General features: G+C 39.4%; 1 protein-coding gene across 1 annotated transcript; it reads left to right on the top strand.

Annotated features, from left to right (window-relative positions):
* Nucleotides 1-6,696: 6,696 nt before the first annotated feature.
* On the top strand, nt 6,697-9,690 carry LOC148049897 (vomeronasal type-2 receptor 26-like). Its single transcript, XM_087705178.1, has 2 exons — nt 6,697-6,718; nt 8,401-9,690. Exons 1-2 carry the CDS (start codon nt 6,697-6,699, stop codon nt 9,366-9,368), a joined length of 990 nt encoding a protein of 329 aa, XP_087561304.1. The 3' UTR covers nt 9,369-9,690.
* Nucleotides 9,691-13,529: the final 3,839 nt, after the last annotated feature.

Here is a 13,529-nt window from a genome sequence, read left to right on the forward strand (position 1 = left end):
TTCCTCGGTTCCTTCGGGATACCACTAGATCGGGGAGCAGTTCTGTGCCACAGTTCTTAAGTGAATAACTGCACCTAGTATTTTGTATTTTGGATAGAATATTTTTTTAAATAGCCTAAGACAATTTAAAAAAAGAATCCACATAGAATAAATTGAAGTAAAACATTTCAAACTATCCTTTCTATGCACAATATATTTCAAAGTATTGTGCATAGAATTTTTAAACATGATTTCACTTCAATTTATTTTGGATAGAATATTTTTTTTTTAATAGTCTAAGACAATTTAAAAAAAGAATCCACACAGCATTTTAAAAAATCCTATGCACAATAAATAAAATATTATTTTAAAATACATTAAAAAAATAAAAGAAAAAAAAAACCCAGCTCGCTTACCAGCAGGCTTGCACTCCAAGTCAACCAAGAATGATGTAGATGTTAATACAAAGAACTGAGCAAATCGAAATGGTGAAATTAGTCAAGGAATTATTTTTCAAAGAAACTTTGCCACCATTTTTTTCACGAGCCGACCTCCAACCTCCGTGCCCCTCCCCTCCGGAAAATCCAGGAAGTAACACTCGCAGCTTCTCTAGCCATGTATTTTCTGGAGCTCTATGGTACTAGGTCATTTTTTCTTATAAAATGAGGTAAAAGGGGCGGGGGGGGGTCCGTTTTGTTGCTTTAACGTTTTAATATCTTCAATGAAAGTACTGAGACAGAGAGAGAGATTAGACAGAGTGTCTTTTGTCTTGCCCCAGTTAGGATTTCTTAAGCAAATCCACTGGGCTTTCAACATGAAGCCACAAAATCGGGACTTTTTAAAAACGGCCCGGGACACGGGACAAATTGTTAGAAATCGTGACCATCCCGCTGAAATTGGGACATATGGTCACCTTAGGTATAATCCATCTGGTCCTGGTGATTTGAATTTGTCTAAGGTAGACAGGTGCTCACTTACCATTTTCTTCCCTATTTCAATTTGTGTTCCTAATCTGATTTTTGTGGTGCTGTTTTTGATAGGTTGGACTGTTTTATCCCTTTGTGTAAAGACAGATGCAAAACATGAGTTAAATAGTTCTGTTTTCTCCCTGTTGCTTGTCACCTTCATGCCTTCTTTAAAGAATAACCTTTAAAATTAAAGATCAAGAAGATACAGATTATGATGTGATTTGGAATAAATTCTATTAATGGATAGAAGCAAGAGGTAGGAATGAGAGAAAAATAAGATCATAAATGTTAGTTCTGAAGGTAAGAAAATAAATAATGATAATACATACTTTAGTGTGAAAAGAAATTTAGCTAAAAGCTCTTTGGTTATATTATTAGTATTGTTACTATAGCTGTATTATTGTTATTAGTTTGTATGTCAATTTTACCCTGACAATGCACTGTTTTTCAAAAAAGGGTTTATGAATAAAATTTATTTAAAAAAGAAAAGAAATTAACTTATCCCATAGAACTTAAAAATAGGTGGGAAGATCTCCCAAGATGTTACATTAATTTAAACTAGTTGGACTCAGATAATATATTCTGCTATATTTTGCTGACCAAGGAATGCTGTGAAGGTTCTGTCCCAGTGCTTGAAGGATGTTGGAGGTGAAGGAACTCTCAGACTTAATCCTAGCAAAAACCCAAACAAAGCAAGGGTGAATGCTCGGTTCTTCCAATATTGGGACTTTTCCTATTTGGTCCTGGATAACGGAATAACAGAGTTGGAAGGGACCTTGGAGGTCTTCTAGTCCAATCTGATGCTCAAGCAGTAAACCTATACCATTCCAATGTCTATCCAATCTCTTGTTAAAAACCTCCAGTACTGGAGCACCCACAACTTCTGGAGGAAAGCTGTTCCACTGATTAATTGTTCTAAGTGTCAATGATATTGCAGTGCCATTATTAGCACTGCTGAGTATTCTGGGAGTGTTCCTGGACTCTCAGCTCCTGCTTAGGCACATATATTGGCTATGGCATGTAAGGTCTTTGTAAAAGCTCAGTCTGTTAAATAAGAAGATACTTAGGACTTTGCTTTTTGCAAGACAGTGATTGTTTCTACCAAACCCATACAACACCAAATGATTGCCTTTGCTTCTTTCAGATTCTTTTGGAAGACAATCATCATCTCCTTCCCACCATGACTTTCTTAGTCTCCCCTTAATCAATTCTTCATCAAAGTTCATTCCTCAAAACAAATTGTCCACAATGTTTCTACACACATTTGGTTTTTGTATTAACAAACATGTAAAATACACACACACAAAATCTAGACGTACATCACATTTACAAAATACAATACGAACAGGAGCTTCCTGTTCTTTCTAATAGCAATTATCAATAGATACCGCTCACCTTATATTATTTCCCCTTCTATTGTATTTCATTTGGCTTTCACCATTCTTAACCCTCTTATTTTACTCATAACTATTATTTTTTGAGTTTTGTTATATTCCTTCATTGATTCTTGTTTTTTTCCTCCATCCACCTACACCATTTATCCCATATCTGGTAGAATTCTGATTCTTCTTTTCCCTGGATTTCTTTAGTTAGTTTGTCCATTTCAGCACAATCCATAACCTTTCTTATTATTTCATGTTCGCTTGGAATTAATTTGTTTTTCCATTTCTGGGCAAAGGCAAATCCTTGCCACTGTAATTATATGTAGTATTAAATACTGGAGTTCTTTTTTGTATTTCGCAGACATTATTCCTAATAAAAAAACTTCAGGTTTCCATTCTATTTCAACCCCCGTTATTGCCTCCAGCCATTTTTGATCCTTTTTCAAAAAAAAAATAGCCTCCTCACAGATCCACCATAAATGGCAATATGTTCCGTGTATTGATTTGCATTTCCAACATTTTGGGGAGGTATTTGTTAAGATTTTAGCTAACCTTGTTGGTGCCAGGTGCCATCTGTAAAACATTTTGTACTGGTTTTCCTTGTATGCAACTGATAGTGTCATTTTTAAGTTTGTTCCCCAAAATTTTTCCCATTTGTCTAATTCAATATTATAACCAAAGTTCTGTGCCCATTTTATCATTTGTTCTTTCACAATTTCCTCTTCCATTTTATACTTCAGGAGGAATTTATATATTCTCCCTATCTTCTTTCTATCTGAGCTTTGAATAATTTTATCCAATTTGTGTGGTTCTGTTTCGATGTCATATAATTTAGTATCTTTATTGTATTTAGTTTTGATTTGGAAGTAAGTTAGCCAGTCAACTTTCATGTTCTGATGTGCCAATTCTTCAATTGTTTTTAAATTTCCCTGTCTATCAATTAAGTCTCTGTATCTTAGCATTTTGTTCAAATCTATAAAATTTGGATGAGTCGTCCTTTCTGTCAGTGATAGCCAATTTGGGATTTTCACATAGTGGATTTTTTTTTTTTGAGCCATTTTTGCAATAACGCTCTTCTGATTAAATGATTTTGAAAGTATTTATATACTTTTCATTTTTACTTGTTTTTTTTTTTAAGTTTTATTGCAAATTTTCATTTTTCCCCATCATACATATTTTATGGACAGAGTGTTGACTGGGTTACATTTTATATATCTCATTTATAATCATAATTTCAGTATATTCTGATCTCCACACTTTCTGCACTATTCATCTCTTTTATATAATCTTTTCCCATTAATTTCTTTAAGCTTACATGTCATTACTAAACAACTAATCTTTACAAATTAATAATTTTAACCATAGTTTTGCTACATCAACTTAAAGTATAGTATAGTAAACTTGCTTTACTTTTAATGGTTTAGCATCCTGTGTTTGTTTAATATAGTATTTGTTGTACAGCTTAGCTTGCTGGGAGAAAGGAGCTTCTGTGAATCTCAGATCACGCAGAAGGGCCCTTGTGCAAAATGCTTTCAAGAGCTCCTCCTGACCTTCATCAAGGCTTAACCTGGGTTGCTTCTCTGTCATGGAGGGATAAATGCCGTCTGGCTGTTGCTTTTGCCTGACTATGTCATATGTAAGTCAGCGACTCTACACGGCAGATGACCAGGCACAGATGCTACATTTAGTACTTTTTGAGTATCAGAATACAAGAGTTGGAAGGGACCTTGGAGGTCCTCTATTCCAACCCACTGCTCAAGTAGGAAAACCTATACCATTTCACACAAGTGGCTGTCCCGTCTCTTCTTAAAACCTTCAGTGATGGAGCACCCACAACTTCTGGAGGAAAGTCAGTCCATTGATTAATTGTCAGGAAATTTCTCCTTAGTTCTAGGTTGGTTCTCCCCTTGATTAGTTTCCATACATTGCTTCTTGTCATGCCTTTGGGTGCTTTGGAGAATAGATTGACCCAGTCTTCTTTGGGGCAGCCCTTTAGATATTGGAATGCTGCTATTGTGTCACCTCTAGTCCTTGTTTTCCTTAAATTATATATGTCCAGTTCCTGCAACCGTCCTCATATATACCCCAGTTGTTAAGGATCTATTTTTCTTTCTTTCAGCTTCTTGCATATTTGAAGAATGTCCGATTCAATGACAGTTTTGGAAATGAAGTCACAATCTCAGAAAATGGACTCGGAACAGTTCAGTATGACCTTCTCAACTGGCTTTTCCTACGCAATCAGTCATTTGTCACTGTGAAAGTCGGACAAAAAAATCCCAGGCTTCCCCCAGGCCAGGATTTTACCATCAACTCTGGTGCAATCACCTGGGCCAGAAAGGTAGGGTAGAAGGAAATGTTATAAATCCAGGAAATGATTCATTCTCTCCTAACGATGCAGAATTTCCTTCTCATTGAAAAAAAAAAAGATGGGTTGAACCAGAAAAATTGACAGCCAAGTGATGAAAGATCTTTTCATGAAATGGATTCAAGTCTGATTTGTGCCACGGCCAAGAAGGGTTGGGATTAGGAAAAAATAGCAATAGCACTTATATACTGCTTCACGGTGCTTTCCAGCCCTCTCTGAGTGGTTTACAGAGTCAGCATATGGCCCCCAACAATCTGAGTTCATCTTACTAAACTCGGAAGGATGGAAGGCAGAGTCAACTTTGAGGTGGTCAGAACTCCTGGTAGTGGAATGCAGAGTTTCCCTGTAATACTGCATGCTAACAACTGTGACATCATGGCGCTATCCTAGTTGAAACTCAGTTGGATTCTATTTAAACCCAGGGTATAATTCAAGAAGGCAACTGTGAACTCCCTGAATCATTCCTGCTTGGTTGGAACATTATGATTCTTTCTTTTAGAAAAAGCTGCAGCTCGGAGGCAGAGTGTGCTCTGCCACTTCCAGCTGACCTTCGCCATCTTCTTCTTCCAGCTGCTGAGAATGCAAACACCTGGCCTGCCTAAGTCGCTCAAGGTTGGTTCACTCAGGAGACCTTGGGAATGAGGACTTGGGTAGCTAGCAGCTGTCTTTTGAAGACATCTTGACATGCATCATCAACAGCAGGAGGCAAAATATGGTGAAGGTCAGCAGAGGTGATGGAGCACTGGATGGTAGCAGGTGAAGAGCAGGGCTGTGGTTGGGCCTATGTTTCATGCTTCTAGGGTGGGATAGCGGAGGCTTCACGCTGTAAGGTTTGGAGCTTCTGGGTGCATTATGGCTCTGGGTCTGCTTGACATGCTGTGGCTGAGGGGCCTCTTGGCAAACTGTGGCAATGGCAGTGCTTTCCCAGATGCATGGCAGAAGGCGGCACTTCTTAATTACATTAGAAAGTCCAGCACATGGGAGGAGGAACATAATAATTTGCCCAGGAGAACAGGGAGGAAGGTCCATTGTGGCATTAGAACAATGAATCAGTGGAACAACTTGCAGCCAAGAGTTGTGGGTGCTTCAACACTGGAAGTTTTTAAGAAAAGATTGGATAACCATTTGTCTGAACTGGGGTAGGATTTTCTGCCTAAGCAGGGGGTTAGACTAGAAGATCTCCAAGGTTCCTTCTAATGCTGTTATTCTCTTATTTTGGAAATTGAATGATGCATGTTCATTGAATGGAGCACCTCAAGCATTTCTCTTTTCTGTCTTAGAAGGTGCCCTTTGCCAGGTGTGGCAAGAAGAGATGCCAGGCAGGAGAGAAAAAAAGTGTTCCAGAAGGCAAGGAGGTTTGCTGCTACCAATGTGCCCCCTGTCCAGAAGGAACCATTTCTAATCAGACAGGTAGAGTATACCTCAAATGTAAATCTTCCAGGATCAAGGAATCAACCCAAATATGAAGGGATTCTTGGTCATGTGTGGTAGATATAACCTGTTTCCCAACACGGATGAAAATTATTCTGATCCCCTGTCTAATTGCCCATATCTGAGGAATTAGGATAGGCAGAATTGCTCTCCTGATCCAATTTCACACAGGGTCAACACTCAAGGCAGACATTTTTTAAATTTCTTTGTGTCATTTCCCATCCTCCTGTCACATACCAGTGGGGAAAAAAACCTCCTGATTACTTTTCTGAATGAATGACACAGAGCGGTGGTTGAGAATTCAAATATTGTTTTAAGGACCTGCCTCAGCTAGTTCCTCAGGAAAGCAAGACTCTTGAATCCATTAAGTGAAATCAAAAGAACTTTTACTGAGAGAAAGTGATTGCACAAAGCAAGGCGAGATCTGAAAAATCCTACACAAAGCACACAGCATTCTTTCATTTCCCAAAACCCACCCACCCCTGACCATTCCACTGGCAGCCAATGTGATGTCACAAGATTGTGATGGAAACTCTGAGGTGCTAAAGAGATAATGGTTCACTCTTAGGCCATGACAGCCTTGAAGTCAGGCTGTAACTTATAATGAGCCACAGTGGCACAGTGGTTAGAGTGCAGTACTGCAGGCTACTTCTGCTGTCTGCCGGCTGCCGGCTGCCTGCAATTCAACAGTTTGAATCCCACCAGGCTCAAGATTGACTCAGCCTTGGCTCCTTCTGAGGTGGGTAAAATGAGGACTCAAATTGTCAGGGGCAATTGGCTGACTCTGTAAACCACTTAGAGAGGACTGTAAAAGCACTGTGAAGTGGTATATAAGTCTAAGTGGGAAGGAAGGAAGGAAGGAAGGAAGGAAGGAAGGAAGGAAGGAAGGAAGGAGCCATAGGCTAACTCTATAAACCACTTAGAGAGGACTGTAAAAGCACTGTGAAGCAGTATATAAGCCTAAGTGGGAAGGAAGGAAGGAAGGAAGGAAGGAAGGAAGGAAGGAAGGAAGGAAGGAAGGAGCCATAGGCTAACTCTATGAACCGCTTAGAGAGGACTGTAAAGCACTGTAAAGCAGTATATAACCCTAAGTCCTATTGCTAATTGGCTGGGAGTGAATCTGCTCCATCTCCAAAGGCAGTCCCTGTCAAGCCAGCAACCAAGAAAGAAACCACAACTCCATTTTGCAGAATTAAGAGTACTTTTACTGGTTATGAAAAGATAGCAGCCAAGCAAAGCAAGGCAAAAGCGCGTGAAATCATAGTTGTCAATATGTGACCCAACCCCCTCCCCCTGGTAACCCCATCCCTAGTCCAATCTGCAAATCCCTTAGGTGTCAAGTGAGTTCCATCTTCAAAAAGCATCACAGTTGGCCTTGGCGGCTCCCATCACTATCTCCAGCATGCGCAGTAGATGGTGAGAACAAAACTCCCTTTACACAATCTCTCCTGTACTTAAAACTTCCCTTCCCAAATACCAGGCTTCCCCTTTCCCATTTCAATGGCAGCTGAAAGCAAGTAGCGAAACAGAGGCTGACAGTCCCCCTCCCTAATTCCGAAGCAGTTACAGTCAAAGCAAAAGCATGTGAAAATGCCAGCAAGCTTCCTCTGCCCCTCTTCTAGCAGAAGGGCAGGACACAACGGTGGACCTAACAGTTGTGTTACTTGTCATGTGCTGGTTATGTCAGGACTATCAGTCTCCCTGGAAACATACAGGCCTGTCAGAGAGAGAGAAATCAATCTGCCAATGTCTCCTATTTACTTCTTGGAAACAAAGAGTCTGACCGAATGATGGGAGAAACTTATTTCAATTTGAAGAATTGGCTCTCCCACCTATTGCAGATCTCTCTCTCTCTCTCTCTCTCTCTCTCTCTCTCTCTCTCTCTCTCTCTCTCTCTCTCTCTCTCTCTCTCTCTCTCTCTCTCTGTGTGTGTGTGTGTGTTTGTGTGTGTGTGTGTGTTGCACATATTTGCATCAGCTTATGATCTTATAACACACAAATGACAATGTAATTAAGCAGAAAAAGCCGAATTCCTGACTGGCAGGTCAATCTTCAACAAAAGGTGCCTATCTTTTTCTGACAAAAAGGCCAAAATAATAACGCAAGTGTCCAGAGATTGGAGTGGGAGAGATGACAATCTATGACAAATGCTGCCCAGGCTTATTTTCTACCAGGATGATTTGCCCTTTTCAGGGACCTACGTTAACCAGGGGCCCTTCCACCACTTTCCTTTTGAGTTGACCCTATAGATGGGAGTCACACCTGAGAAACTAAGTGGGAGGGATAAAACTCACTGTGGATGCCCATGAAATACTGAACCAAAGAGTCTTCATTTCAGATGCAGGTCGCTGTGACCCCTGCCCAGAAGACCAATATCCCATCAAGGACAAGGACCAATGCATTGCCAAGAAGATGCATTTCCTCTCCTATCAAGAGACCCTGGGATACACTTTAACTTCTCTGGCTCTCTTCCTTTCTCTGATGACATTAGCCATATTGGCAATTTTCCTTAAGCAACGCGATACACCGATTGTCAAGGCCAACAACCGAGATCTCTCCTACATCCTCCTGGTCTCCCTCCTACTCTGCTTCCTCTGCTCCTTCCTCTTCATTGGTCGACCTGGGAAGCTCACCTGTCTCTTCCAACAAACCACCTTTGCCATTCTCTTTTCCCTTGCAGTTTCCTCTGTCTTGGCAAAAACTCTCATGGTGGTTCTGGCTTTCATGGCTACCAAACCAGGGAACAAGGCAAGGAAGCTCTTAGGAAAACCACTGACCAACTCCATTGTCTTAGTCTGTCCTTTGATACAAGGAATTCTTTGTGTCACCTGGCTGATAACCTCTCCCCCATTTCCCAACTTGGACTTCCACTCCTTGGAAGGAGAGACCATCTTGGAATGTAATGAAGGCTCAACTTCAATGTTTTATACTGTTCTTGCCTACCTGGGTTTCCTGGCTTTTATCAGTTTCACGGTGGCCTTTCTGGCTAGGAAATTGCCTGACAGCTTTAATGAAGCCAAATTCATTACTTTCAGCATGTTGGTATTTTGCAGTGTTTGGATCAGTTTCCTCCCCACCTACCTGAGCACCAAAGGGAAGTCTATGGTGGCCGTGGAGATCTTCTCCATCTTGGCTTCTGGGGCTGGTCTCTTGGCTTGCATATTTTTCCCCAAATGCTTCATTATTCTATTGAGACCCCATTTGAATTGTAGGGAAAATATGATAAGGAACAAAAATCTCTAACTGATGCACGCATGGAAGACATTTAAATTTATCTTTGAGGCACATTTAGTATCCTATGAGTTTTCTAAAACATGCTGACCATGAAACAGGAACATGTCCATTAAATAATGCCTTATCAACTATGATAACTGGTTACAAAAGTGTTGCTTGTTTGAGGTGCACAGATTGAATGAATAAGTAAATGAATAAGTAAACAAAAAAAACTGCTATCAACAGCAATAATGCAGACATATATTTGTTTCCATAGTTTTCTGACTCTTTGTATAATTTCCTGCTTGTATTCCATTTCTTAAGATATAGATTAAATTTTAATGAAGCCAAATTCATTAGTTTCAGCATGCTGGTCTTTTGCAGTCCTGGTACCTTCCTCCCCACCTACCTGAGCACCAAAGGGAAGTCCATGGTGGCCGTGGAGATCTTCTCCATCTTGGCCTCTGAGGCTGGTCTCTTGGCTTGCATCTTTCCCCCCAAATGTTACATTATCCTACTGAGGCCCCATCTTGAATTTAGAGAAAATATGATAAGGAATAAACATCTCTAATGCAAGGATAGGAAACATGTATATTTATATTGAGTTATGTATAATATACGGAGATATTTCTAAAAGATAATGACAGAGAAGGAGGAACATGTTGATTAAATAAGACCTTATCAAATGCTAAAACTGGTCACATTATATCTGATGTCAGCAACCATCACCTAGCCTTCCCCCCTCCCCATGTCTTCCCATTGTCCCCACTGAGACCAAGTGCCCACTGTGGAAATAATGCTTGGAGTTAAATATATGTTTGTTATATTAAGGAGGATATTTTGTTACTTTATTCGTTTAATTTGTATTTTTACTACATTGTTTTAAAAGGTTAAGATTTGGTGACAGTGGTTTTGAGCATATATATATATATATATATTTGTTTGCATAGTTTCTTGAGGCTTTGAGAATTCTCTGCTAGTGTCTATGAATATTCTCAGTCATCCAGGTCTTGGCTGTCCCAAAAGTGCTTTTTAAAGATAAAACTGGACTTACTTGTTTGTCTTTGAAGAGGTTTCGCTTCTCATCAAAGAAGCTTCTTTAGCTCTGACTGGATGGTGGGGCGAAGAAGGAAGAAGAAAGACAATGGGCAGTCTTTTGAAAACAGCAACACCCACATTTTGGACAGTTAGGACTGCTGGTTTGAACATGTCAAAATTGAACAGTCCTCTCTAAACAGAGGGGGGAGGATATGACATCATATATCTCCTGTCCACAACACAGTCCTTTAAGCAGTTCTAAGAAGGCCCAACCCCCATTTGCACCACTCAGGTGACCCTGAGGACACAGATAAACCTCCAGGTGGCCTCAATGACTCTCTAAAAGAATGCAAATGACCAACTGTCTACAAGGAGTATAAATCCTTCCATTCCCCACCATCCAGTCAGAACTGAAGAAGCTTCTTGGAAGCTTCAAAAAACATCTTAAAAAAAACCAAGAAAGTCCAGTTGCCTCTTGAAAAAGCATCTTTGGGAAACCTGTTGATCAGCAATAAACACTCCCTATTTTACTTTTCATGGAGGTGAGTTGTCCCCAGTGAGTATTTTTGACCCAGGAACTGGTCTTTTGGCTTATATCTGGTCCCCCAAATGTTCTATTTCCTGCTAAAGTTCAAATAGAATCACAGACATTGTAACAAAGAACTAAAATATCTCTGACTAATGCAGGGATTGGAAACTTTTGTTTTGACATTGGAGCTTGCTTAGAATTTAAAAAAAATGGACAAGGGAGGAAAAGAGGATGAGACTTGCTCATTTCACAACTCACATTCAACTGATATGACTGATAGCAATACATTTGTTAGCCGCCCAATTTCAGAAGGTCCCTTTTGTTTCAGCTTCTTCCCTATTTGAGGAATGTCCAGTTCAACAACAGTGCTGGAGAAGAAGTCTCCTCCTCAGAAAATGGGCTGGGATCTGCTCATTATGAACTTCTCAACTGGGTTTCCATTCACAATAAATCAATGGTTCTTGTGAAAGTCGGGCACATCGATCCTGGGGCTCCACCAGACCAGGTTTTCACCATTAACTGATGCAATCATTTGGGCCATAAATGTGATTTGAAAGGCAACATTATAAAATCAAGGAAAGTTTCATTCTCTCCTCTCCAAGGGAGGCAGAACGTTCTTCTAACTGGAAAAACGGCTTTATTGGATCATAAAATATGGCAGCCATTTGGTGCAAAGCCTGATTTGCACATAACACATTTTAGGTTTGATTTGTGGCAGGTTAAGAAATGGTTGAGATTGGAAAAAACTTCTTGAAGGTCAGGATGCTATTAGGGTGGGAAAAAGTGATTTCAATGGAGAGAAGGAGGAGCCACGTCACAATGTTACAACATGCAGTCTCGATACTCTGAGACCGCCGTTGATACTTTTGCCGCTGGGGGAGTCCATTGAGACCTAAACCATCCCATAGAGATGGTTATCAGGAAGACGAAGCCTTGCTGGTCTCAAGGATATGGCAAAATCCCTGATAGGCCCAAGGGAAGTGCTTCAAGCCCGCTGTAAACAGGCAGCCCCTAGGCTGATGAAATCAGGACGCTCCGGAAGAAAGGAAGAGAGAAAGTGAGTCCATCTGGTGAGGTATTTTTTCTATTTTGCTAAAGACTGCCCAAAGAAATGTTTCTTTAAAGCCAAATTAGATCCTTAAACAAAAGAACTGAGCGGCAAAAATAATCCTAATGGGATCGCTGTGGAAAGATTTTTTCCCCTTTGTCACTCTAAGTATTTTTTGTGGATTGAAATGCTTGTCACATTCTCCATTTTTCCTCTTAAAGTGAACGGATTGATTTTTTTTTTCTTCTGCTTCTTGTTGCTTTATTTTTTGACTTCTGGATTAAAGCCTTCCTTTTTATTTTAACAATTCTTCCTACTACTTGTTATTAAACCACACTAAAAGAAATCTAAAGAACTTTGTTTCCTACAGAAGGTGAAAATTAACTGCGACTCAGAGTTTTTTTGAAACAACCTATCACTCTTCTTACTTGACTTCATTAACTTTGCAACTGAAGGGTTTACAACTTGTTTACAGAAACTGATAAAGAACCAAGGGCAGGAACTGTTTTCACAGGTGCCTCTGAGAATTATTTTGGCAGGGAAAGAAAGAAGGAAAGAAAGAAAGAAAGAAAGAAAGAAAGAAGGAAGGAAGGAAGGAAGGAAGGAAGGAAGGAAGGAAGGAAGGAAGGAAAGAGGGGAACAGAACCCTTTCCCTTTGAAGAGCATAAAATAACTTTTGTTCAAGTCAATTTAAAATAAAAGCAGAGAGGCCTGGAAGACTAGAGTGGCAGTCATTATTAGTTTTTTCTCTCTCTTCTGTTTTGGAAACATGGATCAATATTCAGATGAGGAAACCTTAACATTCCAAAATATCTTGGCTGGAATTCAAAATCTATTGGAAGGATATGGGAGAATTGAGAAGAAGTTGGAAAGTCTAGTCTTCCTCACAGCAAAAGATGATGGGGTTGGAGCCCAAAAAATTAAAAGGGAGAATGAATATATAGAAGATAAAGATAAGACAATAGATGAATTTATTAATGGAGCAAATGTGGGTGAAAGTGGAAAGAAGGGAATCTGGAAAAGGGAATTCGGAGAATTGGAGCTCTACCCCAGATTCCAGGACACAGAAGAAAAAAACAATAGTAATGATGATGGACTTAAGAAGAAAAAAATTTTCAGAAGCAAGATTGACAACCAAAGACAAACTAATTTTAGTAGCAGCTGGTGGACAATGAGAGATCCTTCAAGCAACAAAGTGCGGAGAGAAGTCATAAAAACCTTATAAAGGAGATAAAAAGAAGACTGACACCACAATTGGCAAGAGAGATAAGACTGTTTTGTTACTGGAAAGATACAGGTTGACAATGAAAGTTGATAATAAAAAATTAGTTGATTAATAAGTAGGAATTTTGTAACTCTTAGATTGTTTTAGATTGTTATCAAATGTTTATTCGCTAACAATTAATTAACTATAATAACAACAATGAAATGATAATGGATACAGTGTAATTAATATATATACATGTATTGGCAATCTAGTAAAAGAAATTTGAATATAAATTGCAAATTGTGATTTGGGAAAAATACCTATAAATTTTATTAACAACATTTTATTTAGATCTTGTTATAAAGGTGT

Source organism: Thamnophis sirtalis, unplaced genomic scaffold (genome assembly GCF_051295495.1).
Source record: "Thamnophis sirtalis isolate CommonGarterSnake01/CBP01778 unplaced genomic scaffold, rThaSir2_p1.2 scaffold_1, whole genome shotgun sequence".
Classification (NCBI taxonomy): Eukaryota; Metazoa; Chordata; class Lepidosauria; order Squamata; family Natricidae; genus Thamnophis; species Thamnophis sirtalis.